General features: G+C 41.1%; 1 protein-coding gene across 2 annotated transcripts in view; it reads left to right on the plus strand.

The window, feature by feature from the left end:
- Positions 1 to 26,177, plus strand: part of tp53bp2 (tumor protein p53 binding protein 2) — an 82,591-nt gene that overhangs the window by 26,277 nt on the left and 30,137 nt on the right. For both annotated transcript variants that reach the window (XR_004412838.1, XM_033025482.1), the window contains exons 2-10: positions 1,726 to 1,873; positions 2,588 to 2,707; positions 10,156 to 10,232; positions 15,671 to 15,772; positions 15,999 to 16,170; positions 18,997 to 19,178; positions 20,301 to 20,465; positions 22,531 to 22,759; positions 25,513 to 25,677. Coding sequence is in view for 1 of the 2 variants with exons in the window: in XM_033025482.1 (XP_032881373.1) it covers positions 1,726 to 1,873; positions 2,588 to 2,707; positions 10,156 to 10,232; positions 15,671 to 15,772; positions 15,999 to 16,170; positions 18,997 to 19,178; positions 20,301 to 20,465; positions 22,531 to 22,759; positions 25,513 to 25,677 (1,360 nt within the window). In the remaining variant the exon portion in view is untranslated. The remainder of the gene's footprint in view (positions 1 to 1,725; positions 1,874 to 2,587; positions 2,708 to 10,155; positions 10,233 to 15,670; positions 15,773 to 15,998; positions 16,171 to 18,996; positions 19,179 to 20,300; positions 20,466 to 22,530; positions 22,760 to 25,512; positions 25,678 to 26,177) is intronic.

Here is a 26,177-nt window from a genome sequence, read left to right on the forward strand (position 1 = left end):
CTTCCCTTCTCCCCCTTCCCCCTCCACCAGAGCATATTCTTAATCAATGGTCAGTGGTGTTGTTGTCAAGGTTCTCATGTCTAGATTATTCCTTGCATTGCATCTTTAAATGAAGAAGTGAGAAACAACATCCTATTATCATAGAATAACAGCGTTGTCATCTTGACTTTTTTTGTTAGATTTCCATGCCTTTGGCATAGAAATAAGTCAAATATTATGTAAGTCTGCATGTTACTTGGAATCCACCAATTAGCCATGGCTGGTCTTGAACGTTTTGGCACTTTCAGATGATTAATCACCCATGTAACGTTCATTCATAGATTTCTTTTTCCAGGATCTTTGTCAAATGCATGGGCTCTTACCACTGATTCTGATCCTCTAACCACAAGCTTATCCTATTTTCCATTTTCACCTTTGTATCATCTCCACCCTGAATAATGCACAATGTGTGTCATTGTTAGAGATTGTTTAATAAATGGCAGATGTCCAATAATCTCACTTTTTTCACGTATTAATTATATCCAGAGTTGACATTAATAGTTCGAGCTGACTGTGATTTCTTTGAAGGTTTCATTATCAGAACATCAGGGTGATTTTTGAAATTAATATGAATTCTAGTAACAAGAGAATTGGCATATCGAAGTAAAAATGGTGCAATAGGGAGTATTGTATAAAGGCATTATGGATTGAGATTGGCAGTTCTGTTAAAGTTGAAAAGCTTTACAAATTGAAGACACGTGCTTGTAAAATGCGTAAATTTAATATTTGTTCATCAAAGAATACCTGTATGCTATATTTGTAAGGGCATTCTGATGGGATGTACATTCATTTTCTAATCATTTATAAAATGGAGTGGGCTTTTTCCCCTAATCTTATTTAGGGAAGAATGAAACATTAAAAGCTTGCCAAGCATCACTATGCCAATGGAAGGATGCTCAGCTCTAGTTTGTGATATAGTATGGAAGAAAAGCCTTCCTCTGCCTGGAGTTAAATAAATCCTATAATTCAGCAAGTACATTATTTCTTATCATAATCCCAAAAATCACTTCCTACACCACTTCCTGTTGTCAGCTGAGTTTTTTTTTTCTTGTAAAGCATAGACTCTGGAGATTTGTATAACTGAGATAACCAGTGTGGGCAAAAATTTCAGCCTAATAAAAGCCACGTAAAATAAGCATCTGTGCTTTGCAAAAGTAATTTTACCTCTTCACATTAAAATTATTTGCAGATATGTACATGATATCTGTTGTGTGATAAAGAGTCATTGCAAATGTTCACAGCCAGGTTCCTAATTTACTTTCAATTCCATGAGTTTCAACTGCTCATGGTGGATTTTATCAGACATTTTCTGTGTCCATAATTATAATGTTGGCAGATAGGTTATTCTCCATAGATTTTGTCAGCATGTCAGAAAATTCAGTCAGATCCACCAGACATGACTTAACTTTTATAAATGAGTTGGTGAGAATAATTGCCTTTGACATCAAGGCTGCATTTGACATGAAGGAGCATATGACATGGCATCAAGGAGCCCTGACTGAACTGGGAGTCAATGGGAATGGAGTGGGGGGGGGGGGGGTCCACACATGGCTGAGATCATACATTTTGTTTGATGAGAGAAAATGTAATGTTGGCTTAATGTAAAATGATGAACCTGTTTGAAATTTGAACTAAGTTAAGGGTCATCTTAAGATTTTTAAAAACTTTCTTTTCTGTTTAATGCAGATGTTTCTCACAGTGTACCTGAGCAACAGTGACCAACATTATACAGAGGTACCAATCACACCAGAGACCACATGCAGAGATGTTATTGGATATTGCAAAGAGCCAGGAGAGGCAGACTGTCATTTGGCTGAGCGTTGGCGTGGTGGTGGTAAGTAGTAAGTAGTTCCCATTTAGGGTGGCAATTCCACCCGTTTGGTGACTCGTGGTGTGCAGTAATTGTTGAAGAGCCAATCGTATTGGTGGCATAACATAGAAACATAGAAATTAGGTGCAGGAGTAGGCCATTCGGCCCTTCAAGCCTGCACCGCCATTCAATATGATCATGGCTGATCATCCATCTCAGTATCCTGTACCTGCCTTCTCTCCATACCCCCTGATTCCTTTAGCCACAAGGGCCACATCTAACTCCCTCTTAAATATAGCCAATGAACTGGCCCCAACTACCTTCTGTGGCAGATTCTGTGTGATAACGTCAACTACCTTATCGTGACATGCTTATTTTGTTAATTATGCAACTGTTGTGCCATTGAAGTGAGAGAAACACTGTTGAGCCGCAATTGAGCCTTTCTGCATTTTGGCAATCAATTGCTCAGCTTTTAGTAACATAAACTCTTGCTGTCAGAAATTCAATTTAGAGTATACTACATGAGCTTAACTTGAACAGTTTGCATTTTTGGATGAAATGTAAAAACATTATCTTCATTGATATTAACACTTGACAATAGACGGAGTATGTGAAATTAATAAGATCATGTGTACTTCATGAGTATGTAATGAGAAAGCCTTCAGAGTGATAGAGAGGAATCTTTGAAATTGTTGGCAACCGCATTAAGGAAAGCTAATTTAGTTGTTCCTCTTGCAGAGCGTGCCATAGCAGACAATGAGCATATGTATGACATTCTGCAACAGTGGGGAGTACAGAGGAATGATGTTTGTTTCTACTTGCGCCATGAGCGTCCACCAAGCACAATTAGAGATGCAGGTAAGAATTGTGGTAACTTTTGGTAGTCTCGCACCAACTCACTTTACGTCGACTTGTCATAGAGTACAGGAACAATCCCTTTGACCCAACATGACCATGCCAATGTTCAAATATCCATCTATCCTTATCCAACACTTAGTCCATATCCTTCTTTGTCTTGGTGAATTGATTACTTGTACAGATAATTGTTAATGTTGTGAGATTGCCTGCCTTTCTCACTCTCTCAGATATCAAGACAACCACTCTGGGTGAAAATGTTCTATCTCAAATACTTTTCTCAAGCCTATGCCCTCTGGTTGTAAATTTTAGGTTTAGGTTTATTCTTGTCACGAGTACTAAGTACAGTGAAAAGCTTTGTTTTGCATGCTATCCAGACATCGGATATACCATACATAAACACAGTCAAGTCAAACTCAAGCACAATATATAGATCAACGGGGATGATACAGAGTGCAGAATATAGTTCTCAGCATTGTAGCACATTGTGGCCATCAGCTCCATAGGCAAATGTCCTCAATGGGTTAGAGGTGAATTGGACAGTACCCTAGCTTATGGAAGGACCATTCAGAATTCTGATAAAAGAGGGGAAGAAACTGTTGTTGAGTCTGGTGATGCACACTTTCATGCTTCTGTACCATGTGCCGGACGGGAGCAAGGAGTGAGCGGGATGGGACATATCTTTGATTATGTTGGTTGCTTTTTAGAGGGAGCGTGAAGTGCAGATGAAGTCAATGGTAGGAAGTCGGATCTGTGTGATGGACTGAGCTACATTACAATTCTCTGCAATTTCTTGCAGTCTTGGGCAGAGCTGTTCCCAAACCAAGCTTCTCCTAAACCCAGCTGTGATGCAATCTGACAGTAGGCTTTCTATGGTGCATCTGTAGTTATTTGTAAGAGTCGCTGTTATGTCTCAATTCCCCATTAACTATGCCCTTTTAATTTTGTATTAATTAATGGGGGCACTGCGAGTCGGCTGCCCTGCCAGCAGTGTGTTTGGTATTTCGACTTTTATTTATTTTTTGGCCTGTCTAATGTTAGTTTAGGTGTCTCTTGGTGTGTGGTGGGGGGGGGGAAACGGAGAGGCGACTTTTTCCATGTCGCCTCCCTAGCGGCCTAACAGCATGGATTGGAGCGGCCTTTCCCGGAGTCGGGCCCGGAGCATCAGTAGCAGGCGCAGCGCGGACTTTTCCATCGGGGAGCGGAGCAAACCCTTGCCGGGGATCGTCGGAGAAGAGCTGCGGCCTATAACATTCTGAAGCTGCGGTCTCCGGTAGGAAAGTGCTGATTCGGGACCACCAAGCCGCAGAGTGTGTTTGACCGTCCCGATGTCGGAGTTTTGATCATCCCGAAAAGAGGGCCTGTACATCGGGCCGTCCGTAGCGGCGACTACGGAGGGTTTATGACCCCGACCACGGGTGAACAAAGGAGGAGGACTGGCTGAACTTTGTTGCCTTCCACCACAATGAAGAATGCTGTGGTGGATATTTGTGTTAAATCTTATTGTATATTGTGTGTTCTTTTTAAGTGTATAGCTGCTGGCAAATTCATTTCACTGCGCCTTCGGGTGCATGTGACGAATAAAATTGACTTTGTCTTTGACCTCTATCAGAACCACCCTTAGGTTTCTCTGCTTCAGGGAAAAGGAAACTTACCAGTCCCTCGTCATCTCTTAAACATTCCAGGAGATCCCCCTGTCCCTTTCCACCTATATCAGTTTGTTTAGTTTATTGTCACGTGTACCGAGGTACAGTGAAAAGCTTTTGTTGCGTGTTAACCAGTCAGCGGAAAGACAATAGATGATTACAATCAAGCCATTTACAGTGTTTAGATATTATAAGGGAATAATGTTTAGTGCAAGGTAAAGCCTGTGAAGTCTCATCAAAGATAGTCTGAGGGTCACCAATAAGGTAGATCATAGTTCAGCACTGTTCTCTAGTTGGATGATTCAGTTGCCCGATAACAGCTGGGAAGAAACTGTCCCTGAATCTGGAGGTGTGCGATTTCACACTTCTATACCTTTTGCCCGATCGGAGAGGGGAGAAGAGGGAGTGGTCAGGGTGCGACACATCCTTGATTATGCTGCTGGCCTTGCCGAGGCAGCGTGAGGTATAAATGGTGTCAGTGGAAGGGAAGTTGGTTTGTGTGATGGTCTGAGTGGCGTCCACAATTCGTTGCAATTTCTTGCGGTCTTGGATGGAGCTGTTCCCAAATCAAGCTGTGATCCACCCTGATAAAATGCTTTCTATGGCGCATCTGTAGAAGTTGGAGAGAGTTGTTGGGGTCATGCCGAACTTCCTAAGCCTTCTAAAGAACAGAGGCGTTGGTGTGCTCCCTTTGGCTTTAAATTTCACACTTATTTTCTTATTTGACACCCTTTGTCTCCTTTCACCTCTATCCTCTGTCATTTGCTCTACTCATCTGCCAATCAAAACCACCCTCACTTGCATCAGCTAGAACAATTACCCCTCAGCGCCAGAGAGCCGGGTTCGATCCTGACCTCGGTTGTTGTCTGTCTACCATTCTGCTACCAGCTATGTGAATCCATGGACTTACACACCAAGGTACCTCTGTTCTTCAAAATTGCGTAGGGTATCATCTTTAGTGATATATGTCTTATTAATAGAACTCCCAAAATGTATCACCTTGCAGTTAGTGGGGTTAAATTCCATCTGCCATTGTTCTGCCCAATTTACAATTCATCACTGTAACCCGTCTTTTCTTCTGACTATCAAGATTCAGTTTTATAATTTCAAAAGTAACCCTCCAGCATTGCCCTCTGTCCCCTAATAAGAAGCCACATTTGTCCCTTCACCTCCCCCCTCGACTCCATTCAAGGACCCAAGCAGTCGTTCCAGGTGCGACAAAGGTTCACCTGCATCTCCTCCAACCTCATCTACTGCATCTGCTGCTCTAGATGTCAGCTGATTTACATCGAGGAGACTAAGCGGAGGTTGAGCGATCGTTTCGCCGAACACCTCCGCTCAGTCCGCAATAACCTACCTGAACTTCCGGTGGCTCAGCACTTCAACTCCCCCTCCCATTCCCAATCCGACCTCTCTGTCCTGGGTCTCCTCCATTGCCAGAGTGAGCAACACCGGAAATTGGAGGAACAGCACCTCATATTCCGCCTGAGTTGTTTGCGTCCCGATGGCATGAACGTTGAATTCTCCCAGTTTTGCTAGCCCTTGTTGTCTCCTCCCCTTCCTTAACACTCGAGCTGTCTCCTCCCATCCCCCCGCCCTCGGGCTCCTCCTCCCTTTTTCCTTCCTTCTCCCCCCATCAGTCTGAAGAAGGGTTTCGGCCCGAAACGTCGCCTATTTCCTATAGATGCTGCTGCACCCGCTGAGTTTCTCCAGCATTTTTGTGTACCTTTGTTTTTTATTTGTCAACTTACCCTGGATCTCTAACCTTCTCTATGAGCTTTCCACGTTGGGACTTTGTCAAAGGCTGTCCTGAACTTCACATAACCGCACTGCCCTTGTACCTAAAATTGTCACTCTTTCAAAAGACTCATGCAGATTCTCCCAACAACAAAGCCATGCTGACCAATCCCTACTTTTCCAAATGTTAATTAATTCCACCCCTTTGTATTTTTTACAGTAACTTCCTTATCACTAGACTCACTGCCTTGTAATTACCTGTCTTCTCAGCTGCACCTTTTGTATTCCATTTGTAATGTATTTTCAATCTGATCTCATTCACATTCATGCAATTTTTAAATAAGGATACCTTGTCCAATTTTTAGTTGATAAACAGGTTTGTATTAGCAGAACAAGCAAGTCTAGTTTGGTGTATTGTATGTGACTTAACAGGTATTTACAGTGTAATTGAGACTTATTGGGAAAAGAATGCAACTAAATTGACTCCAACCCATTATGTTTATGTACTTTTTCCAGAAAGCTGACTGTCCAATGTAATTTCCTGAATGTGCATTCATTTTAATCCAATGTCACAAATATTACTTTCTGTTGGCTACTTGCCCTTCCATATAATCTAAGAAACGTACAGCACAGAAACAGGCCCACATGGCCCACCTCATCCATGCTGACTGTTGTGCTTATCTGCATTAATCCCATTTGCCTGAGTTTTATCCATATCCCTCTGCCCATGCCTAGTCAAGTATCTGTCCAAATGCCTTTAAATATTGTAAGAATATCTACCTCTTCAATTTTGAAATTGAACAAAATGGAAATATAACCCCTGTGACACATTTGCTCCTTCAAAACAATGTACTGCTTGATCACTTTTTCTAATGTACATTTATATTTTATAGATTATTGAGTTTATGAAAACATGTTGGTGGCAGCCCTGACTGAACATGGCAACATTTCATTAGATAAACCACATGCATAATCCAATTTCATTTCATGTGAGGATTTGAAATTAGATCTTTATGTGACAAGCTAGCAGCATGAATCTTCCCAAAATATGCCAATGCAACAATACTTTAAGCTTTCTCATAATGAATAATGCTTTTATGCAAATACCAAAATTACGAGTTTTCATCTCTCAAACTGTCCACCCCTCAAATTCCTTTTATTTTAAGCATTTTGATTATTAAAAAAATCTTGAATAATAGAAGGTATTTTAGACTTTGAAGATGTATGGTGGGAAGGCAGGAATGTATGCAGGAAAGTTATTAAAAAGAGATTAAAATATTTGAGCATTAAATAAAAACAAAGCATGCCAGAAATACTTAGCAGGTCTGACAGTATCGATGTCCTGAGAAATTAAGTTCACATTTCAGGACTCTAACCTTTAACTCTGTATTGCTCCTCAAAGAGAGATATGGGCTAAACGTGGGCAGATGGGACTAGTGTAGATGGGGCATCTTTGTTGGCATGGGCAGATTGGGCCTGTTACCATGCTGTATGACTTTATAAATTAATATTTCCAGTATTTTCTGGGGTTTTTTGTTTCTGGAATCTAGATACTTTTCAATTGTGTTTTGCTGTTCCTTTAAAATATGATATTCGGTACTCTTTCCCTAAAATATTAAATCACATTTGGTGGGAATGCATTAATATTTGGTAGAAATATGTGTCAAATGTAAAATTTTCAAAAGGAGAGTTAAAAATCAGTGCACACCTGTACATTTTTAAAACCCTATATAAAGGTGGAAGGGAGATGGGAGTAACAATTTCTATATTGCTAATCAGGCTCAACAGCTAATGTTTACCTTATTCCCGTACAACTCATGAGGACCCCTGTTCTGCACTCCCTTCTGACTTGCCAACACCATCGCTCCCATGCTCCCTATAAGCTTTCAAAAGGGAACTGCAGATGCTGGAATATCGAAGGTACACAAAATTGCTGGGGAAACTCAGCGGGTGCAGCAGCATCTATGGAGCGAAGGAAATAGGCGACGTTTCGGGCCGAAACCCTTCTTCAGACTGATGGGGGGTGGGGAAAGAAAGAAGGAAAAAGGGAGGAGGAGGAGGAGCCCGAGGGCGGGCGGATGGGAGGGTGGGAGGAGACAGCTAGAGGGTTAAGGAAGGGGAGGAGACAGCAAGGGCTAGCCAAATTGGGAGAATTCAATGTTAATGCCATAAGGACGCAAGGACCCCAGACGGAATATGAGGTGCTGTTCCTCCAATTTCCGCTGTTGCTCACTCTGGCAATGGAGGAGACCCAGGACAGAGAGGTCGGATTGGGAATGGGAGGGGGAGTTGACCTACCTGACCTCCCGGTGGCTCAGCACTTCAACTCCCCCTCCCATTCCCAATCCGACCTCTCTGTCCTGGGTCTCCTCCATTGCCAGAGTGAGCAACAGCGGAAATTGGAGGAACAGCACCTCATATTCCGTCTGGGGTCCTTGCGCCCTTATGGCATCAACATTGAATTCCCCCAATTTGGCTAGCCTGTGCTGTCCCCTCCCCTTCCTTCACCCTCTAGCTGTCTCCTCCCACCCTCCCATCCGCCCGCCCTCGGGCTCCTCCTCCTCCTCCCTTTTTCCTTCTTTCTTTCCCCACCCCCCATCAGTCTGAAGAAGGGTTTCGGCCCGAAACGTCGCCTATTTCTTTCGCTTCATAGATGCTGCTGCACCCGCTGAGTTTCCCCAGCAATTTTGTGTACCTCCCTATAAGCTTGCCTGGTTTACTGGGGAAAGTTATTGTAAAACTGCTACATGTTTTTATAAAAAGTGAATTAGAATGTGTTGGGCCTTCATATGAGTAACATCTGATGGTCTGAAAATGTTAACTATGCAGCATGCAGGATTATCAGCATTTTGCTATTCATGAGAAGTACAATTCCAGGTTCAAAAAATGGCAATACCTACAAATTCAGATATGCTATTGTTTTGAGATTTGACTCACAATAGTTTGGTTTCCTGCATTGGAAGGAATTTCCTATGAAGGGAGATGAAGTGGAGGAGATTTGACTCTTTTGAAGATTGAGAGTCATGTATCTTGACCGAATGATAGTTCCACTGATGGAGATGTTTAGAATAAAAGGATCGCCATCTCAAAATAAAGGGCTCCGCCATTCAGAGCTGAGATGAAAATAAAATTCTCAACCGAGAGGATGATGAATCTTTGAAATTTGCTACCAAGAATATTTTAGAAGTGTAGTTGTGGAATATAGAACAGTGATTATAAAAGGGAAAGGCAGTGAGCAATGAAAGGGACTAAGGTGCAAGATCAACAATTAACTTACTGAATAATAAAGGAAGCAAGAGTTAGTTACCGGTACTCGATTCCTACTTCTATTTCTTGTATAAAGAACTAAACTCATAGGTTTGTCACAGATGATCCTGAAATACAAAGCATAATCTATGTGGATTTACCATTATGTGGATTTACCATTATGTGGATTTACCATTATGTGGATTTACCATTATGTGGATTTACCATTATGTGGATTTACCATTATGCACAGTGATCTGTGTTGCGACATGCGATGTACATTATTGAGTTGCATGTGAGAGATATGATTACGAAGTTTGCCTTTGACACAAAGATTGGTAATTTGTTGATTCATTCATCATCCAGTGTAATTCACATGTATTACATTTAAAACTACAATGTTATGTTTGGTAACTTAGCATGTGTACAGATCTGGGCTTCACGTAGGCCTACATGCTAGAGATGGATGCAAAGTCCACCCCCAATTTCAGAGCTATTGTTACGTTTCTCTATCTTTTTAAAGTCCTAGAATTTTTTTTCTTTTAAAATGTAAATATTTACCACTTGCTTGTTCTCACTTAATTTAACCTTGATACTTAAATATTGTAGTGCACTCATCTACCCTTGCCCCAAGCTTTATTGAAGAACTGGAAGAAAAATATTTGAATGATGTCAGAGCTCTGTTTCTACCAAACAATTGTTTCTGGGTGGAGCCTAAAATGACGCTGCTAAACACAGTGATTTTTTTTTTTAATGTGCTGCTTGTAATTATTAATTTTTGCATTTCTCTCTCTCCCCCCTCCCCCCCCCCCCCCCCCCAAGGTTGTTTGAGAGTCCAGGATCCAGCATTGAAAAGGAACAGAGTCCAGGGCACTATGGAAAGAAGAATGGAAAATGGAGTAAGTATGCCAGTTGTTATCTTTTAAAGTATACAGAGTAGTGACAACACCCTATCACCTAATGAGTTGGAAGTGGTGTATTTATGACGCACTGCAATTTTTTTTTAAAACATGTGAAACAGAAACTACTGGTATTGTGATTACAAATATTTCCCCTCTAATTTTCTTTTTCTGCTCTGATTTCCCCCACCACACCTCCAAATAATTTAAATTTGCATCCCTAATTTTTTATACATTGAATGTACTGAAGCAATTTAAATAAAGAATACTAATGTATGCTTAATTTACCCCCAAGATAATAAAAATTTAAAATAAAAGCTGAGCGGTTAATTCAGGGTAGAAATAGGCTTGATGCAAAAGAGTTTGAGGATTGGCTTCATGGAAGGAAGCAGAAGATGATCGTGGAAGTTTTTTTGCACTGGAGGCCTGTGACTAGTGGTATGCCTCGGGGTTTGGTTTTTGACGCATTGCTATTTGTCATCTATATCAATGATTTGGATGAGAATGTGCAAGGCATGATTAGTAAGTTTGCAGTTTACACTAAAGTGGGTGGTTTTGTAAATAATTAAAATGGTTGTCATAAATTGCAGCAAGATCTTGATCGGTTAGCCAGGTGGGCTGAGGAATGGTTGATGGAGTATATAAGTGCAAGGTGTAACATTTTGTGAAGTCTAACCAGGGCAGGACCTACACAGTGAATGGCAGGTCTCTGGCGAGTTGTAGAGCAGAGGGATCTAGAGGTGCAGATGCATAGTTCCTTTAAAGTGACATCACGGGTGGGTAGGATGGTCAAGAAGGCTTTTGGCACATTGGCTTTCATCAGTCCGAGTATTGAGAATAGAAGTTTGGAGGTTATGTTACAGTTTTACAAGACATTGTTGAGGCCACATTTAAAGTATTGTGTTCAATTTTTATCACTCTGTTACAGGAAGGATAAAGGTGGGTATCACAGCTTTACCCGACTTCTATCGAACATTAAGCTGTTCAGTCGAAAGAAGGGTCTCAACCCAAAACGTCACCCATTTCTTCTATCCAGAAATGCTGCCTGTTACTCCAGCATTTTGTGTCTATTTTCGATTTAAACCAGCATCTGCAGTTCTTTCCTACATATTAATCTGCCAGTCCTGACCTTCCCTTTCACAGGTTTCTATAATGTCCCAGAATCATGTGCTTAGCAATGCCCTGAGTTCATCCGCTTTGTGTGTTGAGCCTCTTGCATTGAAATAAATGCATTCAATGCAATTCAGCTGCCTTTCCTCGGAATCTCTGTCCCCTGACCAACTCCTCAGCCGTGCATTTACCTGTCCCATTTCCCTATTCCTATGCTCAACTAGCACGCGGCACTGGAACTAATCCTGAGATTACTATTCCTGAGGTCCTACTTTTTAATCTTTGCCTATATTCACTCTGCAGGGCCTTATTCCTTTATGTGCCAATATGCACAATGAATTTGTCAGAGTTAAATTACGTCTACAATTCATTGACCCACTTTCGGGTTGATTCAGATCCTCTTAAAAACAGATAGCCTTCCTCACTGTCCACTTTCCTATATTTTTTGGAGTCATCTGCAAGTTTACTAATAACGTTGACTGCATTATCGTTCAAATCATTCATGTAATTGACCAACAAAAGGGACCCAACACAGATCACTCCAGCACTCTGCTGGGCATAGGCTTCCAATCAGTAAAACAATTCTCCAGTACCATCTTTAGACTCCTTCCACCAAGCCAATTATGAATCTAGTTGGCTAGTTCACCCTAGCCCAATGTATTCTAACTTCCGGACTGGGGATAGATTATATAAGGTTAATGCAGGATACGCAAATGGTGCGTCGCTACTGGCAGGCAGGGTGTGGATTCAGTACTTCCCTGTTTATGTAAGCTCCTCAGAGATTTGTATAGAGCAGCAGATATGATGAGGTTAAAGAAGCAAACTAAGAAATTATCATGCAAAGTGTGAAATTATCATGCCAAGTACAGAAGCCAGTTGACTGTTTCAATGCAAGTTTGCCAGTACTTAAGGTAGCTAAGCTGCCCAGATAGAAAATGCAGTTGGGCACAATCTTCTAATTCTACAATAGCGGCACCAAAGTGTTGCACCATTTTTCAAAAGGTATTTGGGGACAACTTTGACAAAAAATATTTGTGCTTGCATGGTTACGTTTTTAGAATCAATAACCAAGCCACTGGAAAATAATGATTTAGTTTAGTTTAGAGATACAGCGTAGGAACAGGCCCTTCAGCCCATTAAGTCTGCGCCGACCAATGAGTGCCCATACACTAGTTCTAGCCTTCACACTAGGAACAATTTACAGAAGTCAAATAACCGACAATCATGCACATTTTTGGAATGTGGGAGGAAACTAGAGCACCCGGAGAAAACTCGCGTGATCATAAGGAGAATGTACAAACTCTGTACAGACTGCATCCAAGGTCAGGATCAAACCTGGGCTCTGGCACTGTAAGGCAGCAACTCTACCATTGCACTGCTGTTCCAATCAAGATGTGCCAGCACAGGTTCATTTCAGGCAAAGGTACACAAAAATGCGGGAGAAACTCAGCGGGTGCAGCAGCATCTATGGAGCGAAGGAAATAGGCGACGTTTCGGGCCGAAACCCTTCTTCAGACTGATGGGGGGTGGGGGGGAGAAGGAAGGAAAAAGGGAGGAGGAGGAGCCCGAGGGCGGGGGGATGGGAGGAGACAGCTCGAGGGTTAAGGAAGGGGAGGAGACAGCAAGGGCTAGCAAAACTGGGAGAATTCAACGTTCATGCCATCCGGACGCAAGCAACCCAGGCGGAATATGAGGTGCTGTTCCTCCAATTTCCGGTGTTGCTCACTCTGGCAATGGAGGAGACCCAGGACAGAGGGGTCGGATTGGGAATGGGAGGGGGAGTTGAAGTGCTGAGCCACCGGGAGTTCAGGTAGGTTATTGTGGACTGAGCGGAGGTGTTCGGCGAAACGATCGCCCAACCTGCGCTTAGTCTCCCCGATGTAAATCAGCTGACATCTAGAGCAGCGGATGCGCTCTATTTCAGGCAAATATGTGTTAAATCTCAGTAAATGTTCTCCGACAAGATCAGGAATGGAATGTTGCTACACGTGACAATCGACTAAACTGAATTTAGCCACATAAAAATGTGGGTAAATGTCTCCCCCTACAGTATATCTGAAAAGGCAATCTAATGCAGTATATGATTGCAAAGAATGTAAAGCCCAGTATCATTTCCCCTCACCACTACCCAACTTCCATATTTGAGTTATTAGTTATTATCTTATATGTATTGTCCCTGGTTTTGTTTTCTTCGATATATGGAAGCATTTTTGTACACCTATTGATTTATTTCCTTTTGTACCGTTTTGAACTACTCTTCCAAGAAACGTAGTATTTCTTTCTTTCAAAGTGGTCAACATTAGACTCTGATATGGTGTCACCCATTCTAACTTGTCTTTTATTTCGTTGAAATCTTTCCTCTGTCTTATTTTATCTTTAATTTGGTGTCATTTGTACATTTTGAAATCATAATGATGATATCTGAGCCTGTAATTTTATATGAATGGTGAATGTTTGTGATCTCAGCACCAGTTTGAATGGAAAATCACTTTTCATGTTTTATCAGTCTGAATAAATCAGAGTCCTTGATATATTTTGTATTTAGATTAGGTGTCTATTCTGAATTTTTTATAAGCATGGTTATTTTATGGCTATTCCGAGATGGATCCCAACTACCCTGCAATAACAAAATGGCCTTGTCTACATCTAATTGCTCACCTATCTTTTCCTTTCATTCTTATGATGTGACATTACACAGGGACTGACCATTAGGATTTCTGCATTGCCACATAGAAAGCTCTGTTATTTTTCAGTTACTTCTTGAATTTCTCAGTGCCCAACTGGAGATAGATGTATTCATCCATCTGTTTTTGTAATCTGCCAGCTAGCATAGCTACAGCATGTTTGTTGTAGAAGTATTTGTTCTGTCAGTGTTCCACATTCTTCTAAAACACCTTATTATCCATTTTATGTTTTATTGTCGCAAACCACTGTGTATTCAGTGCCACAAGCTAACATATTCCCTTTTTGGCTTGGGTTTTATTTTGAAACCAAAATGTTTCACAAGCTCTTGCTACCTATGTTCTCTGCACTCCTATCTTTATTATGAGCATTTATTATCTCTTTAAAATGTGTCAATGCTTGGCCCTGTCAGTAGCCACATGCATAAGCTTGATCATGTATAACCATGAAAGAAAGCAAAATTCATACCGGCCTCAGCAGACCCAGCTAAGATGCTGGCTTGCTGCATCAAAGTCCATATTTCTGGTCCAGGACCCTGTATCCAAACTGCAAAAGTGAGAACTGAAGTAAAGAGGAAAGGATGAAGAGGAAATGTTTGTCATAGGGTGAGATCAAATGCAGACGGATGTGATGAGTGTAGGAAGGGCATCTTGGTTGGCATGGGCATGTTGGGCTGAAGGGCATGTTTCCATGCTGTATGACTGACTAATTGCTCAATTTAATATTCAACTAAAGAGTAACTTGATACTTGAGACACAGGAGACAGCAGATACTAGAATCTTGAGTGGTGGAGCAAATCAGTGGGACAGGCAACATCCATCGAGGGAAACGGACAGATGAGCTACTTCCTACCAAAAACATCGCTTGTCTATTTCAACAAATGATGACAGACCTGCTGCATTCCTCCACCTTGTTCTTTGCTCAAGATCTGGATGCTGTTTTGGTTAGTTTATTGTTGTCACGTGTACCGAGGTAGAGTGAGAGACTTTTTTTGTGTCCAATCCAGTCAAGGAAAAGACTTTACATGAATACAATCAAGCTGTCCACAGTGCACAGATAAAGGGAACAGCATTTTGTGCAAAGATACAAAAACAAAGTCCGATTAAGGATAGTTCAAAAGATTCTAGTGAGGTAGATGGGAGGTCAGGTTGATGATTCAGTGAGAGGATGGTTCAGTTGCCTGACAACAGCTGGAAAAATAAATGTTCTTCAATCTGGAGGTATTTGTTTTCAACCTTCTGTATCTCCTGCTGATGGGTGTTTCCAAACCAGGCTGTGATGCATCCCAATAAGACGCTCTGTGTGGCACATCTCTAGAAGTCGGTGAAGGTTTTTGGGGACAATCCAAACTTCCTAAGCCTTCTAAGGAAGTCAAGGCATTGTTATGCTTTCCTGGTCATAACATCAAGGTCCAGATCAAATTGCTGGTGATATTTATTCCTAAGGACTTGAAGCTGGCAACCAACTCTATTTCAGTGCCATCAATGTTCACAGGGGTATGTAAACTTCCTGAAGTCAATCATTAACTCCCTTGTCTTGCTAACATTTACAGAGAGGTTGTTGTCTTGGCACCAAATTACTAGGTTTCCGCTGAAGAAATTGGAAGCAGTTGATTTTGAGCGCAATTTTTCTCAATTTGTTTTCAGGTTAGTGGGCCACGCATGGATATGACACTTGCTGAGCTGCAGGAAATGGCAACTCGGCAACAGCAGCAGATTGATTCCCAACAGAAACTGTTGGCAACAAAGGTACACATCTGTAGACTTATTTTTTTGAAGCTTTTTGAGACTGATTCTCCCCTAAAGTCGGGTATAGTTCTACTGCGGCTTGGTACCATGTGGTAACATACCCATCTTGAAGGTGAAAATAAACTACTTAATGGAGGATGCGACACCAATCTCACACAATATGTGTTTCTTGCCGATGAACTTCATAAATTGTATATTTACATTGTCTTTTTATATAAACACTTAGGAGCAGCATTTGAGGTACCTGAAGCAGCAAGACCATCGAGATCAACAGTTAGCAGAACAGGAGAAATTGCAAAAGCTTCGTGAGATTGCAGAAAGTCAAGAAGCCAAATTGAAGAATGTACGGGCACTGAAGGGACAAGTGGAACAAAACCGACTAAGCAACGGGAAGCTGGGTGAGTTATAAATGTTCAAAGGCACTACTGGAGGGATTTGCAGTCAAGGACGTGAACTTTTAAATCAAAGTGTTTTTTTGATCATGTTTGTCAGTGAGCATAGACATCATGGCGTAATGGAGCTTGTGGGATAGAGGAGTTTTGGTTAACATTCCAAAAGGATTAAATAAAGTTTATTGAAAAATAATTTTAAAAAATCTGTTTATTAAATTTTGAGTTAACCATGGGAGCGAGGAAGACTGGGTCTGGAATGTATTGGAATAGTCAAATCTGCAATGGATAATGGGTATGAATGAGCATTTCAACAGCTCATCTCATTTTATCTCATGAGACAAGACATAGAATCTGGTGATGTTACAAAGGTCTTAGTCTGAAGAAGGGTTTCGGCCCGAAACGTTGCCTATTTCCTTCGCTCCATAGATGCTGCTGTACCTGCTGAGTTTCTCCAGCTTTTTTGTGTACCTTCTTAATGAGATCAGTTTGTTATCCACGTGATTCAAATGCAACAAAGCTCAGCCTGGATCACATATGATATTGTGATAGTGAAAATGGTGTTTCACTTTCACACAGTTCTCAGGCAGAAAGATATGGAGTTGATGATTTGGGGGCAAGGGTTGTGATAGTGATGAAAACCAATGCACAAATCTTGCCAATGTTTCTGCTCACCGATCCTGATTGACAAATTGAACATGATTTAGAAATAAAAGAAGATAGAAGTGATGAGATGAAGCTGGATGTGGAGAGGAGATAAATACAGGGCCAAAGTAATGGACAGCATATGCACACTGGAAATAAGGGATCAAAAATAGACTTTTGGTGATACCAGAGATAATAGCAATTGGAAGAGAGGCTGCAACTGAGCATGCTCAACAATTTGATCGATAAAGGTAAAGCTATATTGGTTTGATTTCATACAGCAGTCGACTTCTCAATTTCTTTTCCTCCATCTTATTTCTTGCAAACCCACCTCTCTACCAAGCTTATGGTCATCTGGTCTAATATCTCCTTGTATGAACCACAATATCTCCTTATGTATCTGTGCTGAATTTTGCCTAGTTAATGTGCCATTTAAATGCAAGTTGTTGTTGATGAGAATGATGTTAAATTTCCTTCCCTTCAATATTGAGTATATCAAATTTGGTGCTCTAAATTAAGTAACTTCAAATTATCTGTCAGTGTAAATTTAGAAGTTTGCAAAATAAATACTCTGTTCAGTTGAGACCCACCCACAGATGCTGCTCAACCTATTGAGTTTCTCCAGCAGGTTTTATGTTGCTTCATATTCTTTTGAGATCAGTTTCTCACTGAATTTCCATCTGTTTCCAAGGCAACATTTTATCTGTTGAATATTGGAAAGTTATACCCTAATTGGTGTTCAACCCTACACCATGCCTTCGTCAATTTACTGGAATTTATTTTACTAATTAACCTAAAACTTTTTTAAAAATGCCTGAGTCTCACATTGCTCATATTTTCTTATGATGCAAAAGAGGACATCAAATCTATGGTGATGCTTGTAATCCCATTAATGTATTGGAGGTGGTCCTTCAAAGATTCAGTAGATTCATAATGGGATTGGTCTATTGAGTGGTTTTGAATGGTTTAACCTTGTCCTCTCTGGGAAAGAATGGGAGGTGATCTGATTTGGTTTTGTGCTAAACTGACAGGAATTGACTAAGTAAGTAAGTTTATTGGCCAAGTATTCACATACAAGGAATTTGCCTTGGTGCTCCGCCCACAAGTAACAACATGACATACAGTGACAGTTTCGAATGACTCAGAAAACACTAAACATTAATAATAATAATAGGGTTTTCACAGACGACACAAATGAACAAACACAAAACAGCAAGGAGCAGTGCACCGTGGCCGCCATCGTCGGCAGCAGCAAGCAGCAGCAGCAGCTACACTGCAAGCAGCTACACAAAGCAAATTGACGGAGCAAATATGTTTTGTTTAGTTGAATAATCTAGAGCTAAGGGTTCTTAATCTCAGGATAAGGTGTCATATAAGATTTAGATTCATTGAATAGTTTGGTGAATCTTTGGAATTCTATATCCTTGAGGGCATTGTTGACTTGTCAATGTGTGTAATTAAACTGAAAGATTTTTGGACTCTAAAGGCATTGTGGAAAGTAGGGATTGGATGTGAATGGTGACATAGCCTCTCATTCATCTGCTTCTCTTTTAGTTCTGTTTATTTTCACTTTTTCCTTCCCCGATTTTTTGGCATTTACTTTCTTTTATCACTTCCCTTATAGGAAGTTCATATTTAATCTGTTGCCATAATTGATTAAAATGAGGATTGCAGCATGGTTTAATAAAGTTACAAAGCTTTGTGACCATCTATAAAGTATTTACACATTCAACCTCCCACCAAAACTCTTCCTTCCCAATGCCAATACACTTTGCTCTCTTCCTTCCCTATTCTACCTTTTTTCTTTCCCACTCCCCTCCCCGTCCTCATCCTCAGTTCTTCCTCCGTTCTCCCTTTCTCTGTCACTCTCACACTGAACATTCTGATTTTATTAATAGATATGCCTCTTGCTTCCTCTTCTCGATCCTCCAATACAGCTTTGGCTGAATACACTTTAATGTCATGCTTCATTATGACCTCATCAAGATGGGCACGTTTAACTTTGATTGTTTGGACAGTGAAGATTATTTCTGAGCCAATTGGCTATCAGTATTCAAATAAGTTATATGTGCAAGCATTACTCATTTAGCATTATTAACATTTTGGGAGAAAGATGATGCAAGTTTTGTTATTTTAATCTGAAAAATGATAAATTCTGGTGCTACCTACTTGGGATTTTTATTGTTTCAGTTGAGGAGATTGAACAGATGAACAGTCTTTTCCAACAGAAGCAGAGAGAGTTGGTAATTGCTATTGCAAAGGTGGAGGAGCTAACCAGGCAACTGGATATGTTGAAAAGTGGAAAGATTGATGGTTACCATGACAACCAATCTGCTGTAGCTGAACTTGATAGACTCTACAAAGAATTGCAGGTAATGGATTATATATGAAAAGTACATTATTTAACATTTGACTGTATAGAGTAAGGATTGTTGAACAATTGGTATCAACTTCAAGTTTACCTGTTGACCTTTTATCTGGATATTTCCTAAGTCAATCATTCTTATCCAACTACAACTGTTTAATCTTGCCTTATAGTTTTTAAGGGCCAATCTCTGGGATGTTTAATTTATAGTTTAGTTTCGAGATACAACGCAGAAACGGGTTCTGCAGCCCACCAAGTCTGCACTGACCAGTGAACCTCACGCAATCCTACACACACGAAGGGCAATTTACATTTATACCAAACTAATTAACTTACAAAACTGTACGTCTTTGGAGTGTGGGAGGAAACCAAAGATCTCGGAAAAACCCCACACGATCACTAGGAGAATGTATAAACTTCGTATAGACAGCACCTGTAGTCAAGATCGAACCCGGGTCTCTGGCGCCGTAAGGCAGCAACTCTACTGCTGCGCCACCATGCCGCCCCGTGAACACCATTTTCTTTATGCTCCAGGTAGTATTAGCTGGTGTCTTTGCGTGCTTAGTCTATTTATTTACTCTTTTTCCCATTTTGCCTCATCCCTGTATGAATGAGCAGAGGTTTGTGGCCATTTATCGCAAGGTTAGCATCCCATCTGGTACAGCTGGTTTTGAAATTGGGATTTAGTGATACAAACGCCCAATTCCCAGCTACCCTTAAATTGATACTGGGGAAAATGTTTTCTCCCTCTTCTCTGTAGGCAGCTAACAAAAGGTCAGCACTTTCTTATCTATCCCTACCCCTAGCCTGTTTGATTTCTTCTAATATTGCATCATTTATCACCCATTTATCTTTATCCCCGCTCAACCTGAATGCTGCTTTTGGTCTGGACATTCCATAAGTAGTGCTGCATGGAATCAACTAATTTGTTAATATACTTAAAAGTTAGAGAGTAAAATGATTTCAAAAAAAGGACAGCAAATCTGATATTCTATCTTTTTCATTGCAACAACCAATGTATTTTAATTTACTTTTGTAGTTTGTTGAAAAAATAAATCCGAGTTCTTCATAATTCCAAACTTCGGTATTCAAACAAATAAAGGATTTTTTTTGTTGTTTCATAAATTAGTTACGGAATAAATTAAACCAGGAGCAGAATGCAAAGCTTCAGCATCAAAGGGAGACCCTAAACAAGCGCAACTCTGAGGTTTCGTCAATGGACAGGCGTATTGGGGATCTGCGGGACCGTCTGTGGAAAAAGAAGGCTGCCTTACAACAAAAGGAGAATGTGCCGGTTGGTTTTGGCCTACCCATTAGCAATAAGATATTTGCCATGTATCAATTGAATACACCTCACTGCCTAGTTTGCACTGTAGTCTTCTGCTAGTCTAGCTATCCTCTAAATGTGCCTCTGGCCATGCTATTCCAGCACAGTTATACAACAGGCATCCAACGGATAATGTGGATGTTTGCCCAGGTGCATCCTGTTCAGAAGATGCAAATCTAATCCATTCCGACTAATTACAGCCCAATCATCACAAAAGTGGAAGTTGTCATAGACGATGACTTGATTTGGACCTTGCTCATCAATAACTTGTTCACTGATGTTCAGCTTTGATTTTACCAGGATCGCTTTGCTCCAGTACTGATCATAGCCTCAGACCAAAGAGCTTGATTTCAGACATGACATTGGCTGTCTTTGACATCATGGCAGCATTTGACTGAAATGTAGCTTTGATGCATCCGGCTATAACTGGAATGTTTTCCCTTGATAACCACTAACCAGTCAGTGTTGGAGTAGTTCATTGAACAAAAGAAAACAGTTGACGTTGGTGGAAGTCAATGATCCCAGCCCCACACATTGAATTTAGAGCAGTTAAGCATAGTAACAGGCTCTACAGCCTACAATTTCTGCGCTGACCATGATGCCAATCTAATCTAATCTCCTTTCTGTTTACACAAGGCCCATATCCTGTTCCCTGCCTGTTCATGTCTATGTATAAATGCTTCTTAAAGATTTCTGTCATGTTTAATTCTACCTCTTCCCCAGGCACCATTTTCCAGGCGCCTACCATGCTCTATTAATTTAAAAATGTTTGCCCTGCAATCTTCTTTAAGCTTTACCCCTCTCTCTAGCAGTTGACATTTCCATCCTGTGATAAAGATTATGTCCATCTGCACTGACTGTGGCTCTTAGAATTGTATATACTTCTATCAGGTAGAAGTATGTACATTCTCACCTTCCCATCGACCAACCTATCCAAACTTTCCCCGTAACCCAAATCTTCTAATCCAAACACCAATCTGGTGAACAACTTCTGCACCCACTCCAAAGCCTCCAAAACCTTACTGGAATATGGCAAGCAGAGTTCATGCAATTTATTTCAGATGTGCCCTAACCAAAGTTTTTTATACAACTACAATGTGGCTTCCTGACTTTTACACTCATATCCCCACCAAACTAAGGCATGCACACTGTACACACCTGCCACAATCTCTGAAGGAATCCCTCAGGGCATTGCTCTACTCTGAGCATTCCCAACAGCCTTTTCATATTGTGTTGCGATCGCTCTCTCTCTCTCTCTGGCTCTCTCTCTCTCTGGCTCTCTCTCTCTGTCTGGCTCTCTCTCTCTGTCTGGCTCTCTCTCTCTGTCTGGCTCTCTCTCTCTCTCTGGCTCTCTCTCTCTCTCTGGCTCTCTCTCTCTCTGCCTCTCTCTCTCTGCCTCTCTCTCTCTGCCTCTCTCTCTCTGCCTCTCTCTCTCTGCCTCTCTCTCTCTGCCTCTCTCTCTCTGCCTCTCTCTCTCTGCCTCTCTCTCTCCCGCCCCCTCTCTCGCTCCCTCTCTCCAGTCATAAGCTATTAAAAGACAGGTAAGATTTGTACTACAAAACTGCATAGCAAGCGAGAGTCTAACAGCCTTTCCTTCCTTCGTCATAACTAAGTCTAAATCCTGGGACTGTATACAACTGCACTGTGGGAGTAGAGTTATCGGACAGATTGCCATGACTTTCTCAAGGGCAGTGTGAAATATTTGCATATCTTCCTTTCATTTTTCCTGAGTACCGTCTATTTTTCTCATTCCCTTTTCCCCTGTCTCTCAGTCTGAAGAAGGGTCTCGACCCGAAACATCACCTATCCTTTTCTCCAGAGATGCTGCCTGACCTGCTGAGTTACTCGAGCTTCATGTGTCTGCCATGCTTTTGACCGAGATGATTGCTGCTACAATCTTGAAAGATTGACTTGTTGCTTGACAAAATACACATTACTAAATGAGATTTTGGTGTGGCTGAGCAAAATAATGATTAATTTAGTTTATTAATTAAGCAATAAATGTGTTGATTGACTGCATTTGTGTGGGTAGGTTTCGTCTGACAAGACTATTCCACAACAAGCAGTGTCTTCTGCAACCAGCCGTGTGGCTGCGGTTGGACCCTATATCCAGTCATCCACCTTGCCCCGTGCCCCACAAAAACTTGAGCTCCTTGTAAAGCCAGCCTTTCCTAATGGATCGTCTACTCTACCCACTGTGCAAGCACATTCTGCATCGGTAAATGCCCAGACTCACATGAAATCAGTGAAATCTCCTATTGGTAAGCAACTGCAACTTTTTCTCTCTCTTCCTATGCTGGTGGTTGATTTTTTTTTTTTCAATGTCTGAAACAAAAATTGAAGTAAACAATTGAAACCATTTTAAAAAGTAAAACCCAAGATACAAAACATACACTAGTAACAGCAAGCTAAAGCATAATGATTGTTTTAAGAATGTTTAACTGTTCACGTCGGCTTCCAATCTGTTGGCACATAGTCTGAATTGGGGTCTTGGATCCCTGCCTTATCTGACCAAGTATCAGAACTGCGAGGCAATTATTTTCCCCAATGAAATGAGTTTTATACTTTCATTTTTGACAAAGCAATTATTTATAAATCTTGTTTCTATCACATTACCGTATTTCCCGGCGATGAAGATGTACCTGCGTCGAAGACGCTCCCCCATTACTGAGGCAGAGAATCCACCTCCACCGGTTGCGCCTATGCCGAAGAACACCGTGGCGGGCTGGGTGGCAGAAGATGCTGACCTGTCCGGTCCCGGCGGCCGCTGGTGGCCATCCAAGCTACTGAATGAGTTGCTGGCATGATCCCCGACCCCCCCTCCTTCTCAACGCTCCTGCCCTCCCCGCAACTTTACCCCTGGCGGCCCAGCCAAGTTTACTACTTTGTGTAGCCCAGGCCGTGCTGACCCGGGCCAGATTCCCCACACGCTGTGAAAGGAACACTTTCTCCCCCCCGCCCCCCCCCCCCCCAGCGGTGCTGTCCTTTTACAGCCGCTTCCCATCAGCTGCCAGCAATGAGGGATAGACTTGGCTATCCCTCAGTACAGTAATATCGTTCTTGATGTTGCTGTACTGAGGGATAGCCAAGTCTATCTTTCTTGGCTAACAATCTAACCTTCGGCCTCCAAGACGCAGGTCAATTTTCGGGCCTTATTTTAGGGTAAGAAAATAGTGTCTTCATTGCCGGGAAATATGGTACTTCTTTTATCGATCATCTCAGGCCTGTTTCCATTTCCCTTTCTGGAATAGAACTTGGTTTTATGCGATTAAAGAAGAATGTCTTACTTTAAGCTAAATTAGACTATTCCACTATATAAATTTGGAGAACAGGCACAATGGTGCAGCTGCTTGAGCTGCTGCCTTAAAATGCCAGAATCCCAGGTTAGAACCTGATCTTGGTGCTGTCTGCCTGGAGTTTGCATGTTCTCCTTGTGACCGCGTGAGTTTCTTCTGGGTGGTCCTGTTCCCTTCCATATCCTGAAGACTGGTGGGTTCGCAGGTTAATTGGCCTCTGTAAATTGTGCCTAATGTTTAAGGAGGGGATGTGAAAGTGGAATAACATAGAACTGTAAATAGTTGGTCAAAACATTAAAGTGATGGCAAATATCTTTGGATCACAATTTGATCTAATGAGTAATGTGGGCAGAGAAAATATGTCAGGAAAAAAGATTGAGCTTTTTGTTGAGATAGATATTGCTGTAAAGAGTCGACTGTCATCTGTCATTACAGTTTATGGGATTTTATCTCTATATCTAGTCAGCTGGGTTTGGGACTCTTCATCATAACTTCAATGAAGAAAGCTATTCAAATTTAGTTTAAAGTAAGTGTATTCTTTAATCGCATAAAATCAAGTGCTATTTGACGTATTAGGTTACTCTAAGTTAATTAGTGAATCAGCATTACTCAGGGTTGTTTGCCAATTATTTTGTTTCCTGCAAATTACTTTTTTTATTGCACCTCTACATAATATGGATGTGTTCTCAAATTTGCCAACCTGGTTTAAGCTCCCATCGTTACCGAGGATGGATTTATTATTAATACATCAGAAAGTTTTTTAATGTTCTTCCCCCCCCCCCCCCCCCCACCTTTTTTTTTTTAAACCTGCATAAATCTATGAGGTAAAATGGTGAGAATATATAAAACTGGATCTGGAATGTAAAGTATTATTAGAGTTGTCTCTTTGCATTCTATATGAGCGCCTATGACCTGATCAACAACATATTTAGAAGCTGTGCTACCAATTACAAATAACTTTATAAGGGTGTTACAAAATTTTGTATCAGTGGGTAGTCAGCATTGGTAGTCAGACTTTGCTGAAATCCTCCAATAGGCATTAATTTCCCAGCCACAATACTGGGTAATTGTTTGGAAAGGCATGGGGGAGGGGTGGTTCGAGTATGAATATAAAAAGATTATTGTGTACTTGAATGTTCTAAAGGTCATTAATTCCCTTCATTCCTTCAGGAATTAGCAGTACAGTGATGCAAAGTAAAAGTAAGGTTTAACTTATTTTGAAATGTAGACTCTAGTTCCTCAATCTGGACTGCAAAACACTTTGTAGGGTACTTGGTTTATGTAGAAGTGGCTGGTTTTGTCTAAGTTCTGGTAAGCTGATCACATTTTTCCCTTTAAATGTAAAAAATACGGAATATTTTTTGTTTGTCAAATTTTGTTTTCCCGGGTTTCACAACTCAGACACCATCTTAGACCAAAGGCAGCAGATTACTTACTCCAAACTATCTGTAAATTAAAAAGCCATTCATAGTTACCGCGTATTTAATTATTTTGGATGTTCACAATGAGAAGCTTTCATGAACTATTAAAAAGTGCAATTACTGGGCTGTGTTGGGTGCAGTAGTTGTGAATTGCAAATTAACTGGGCATGGGACGGCCAACAGAAGATATTATTGTCCTTTTCTGAGGTTACAACCACCCAAAATTCCATTGAATCGCAGCAACATTGACAACTTCATTCTCAAAACATTATAGCCGTTACTTTTTCTTGTTCTTAGCTGGCATTGCAACTCAGGCGCATTTGCACACACCGTCTCAGTCTGGAACCGAAAGGAATGAATTGAGTTTTGGTGGTTCTGTTCTTCCGCCTTCAACAACAGTTTCCTTGAATATTAGTGCTTCAAACCTGGCCAGAGGAGCAGCAGTACCTACTGCAGGTCAAGGTAACATCCATTTCCTCCTTTCACTTTTTGATTTGCTGACAGTGTGTTATATTCCATTCTTTGTGCAATCAGGTAGGTGTTCATTCATTATTTTAGAATCATCACTGTTCACTCTTGCTTCATTAACAAGGCTGAAAAAATTTAGGTTGAGAGGCACATTGGTGTGAAATTGAATTCCCCCCCCCCGGTTTATTCACGATTTTTCTTGATCTGGTCATTGTGGACGAGGGCCGCATTTATTAGCTATCCATGGTCGTTATTGAGAAGGTTACCACCTTGAACCACTGATGTTCTGGTGAATGTATGCTGTTGGGTAGACTTCAGCTCAAGTGGGTCACTTTATGCTGGATGGTGTCAATCCAATTTAGTGGTCTTGGAGCTGCATGCATTCAGGTAGGTGGTGTATTTGATCTTGCTCTTCTTGTGTCTTGTTGATGGCATAAATGCTTTGGGCTGTCATTTACTGCAGAATACCCAGCAGGCCTCTGATTTGTTCTTGC

The sequence above is a fragment of the Amblyraja radiata genome, chromosome 8 (assembly GCF_010909765.2).
Source record: "Amblyraja radiata isolate CabotCenter1 chromosome 8, sAmbRad1.1.pri, whole genome shotgun sequence".
Classification (NCBI taxonomy): Eukaryota; Metazoa; Chordata; class Chondrichthyes; order Rajiformes; family Rajidae; genus Amblyraja; species Amblyraja radiata.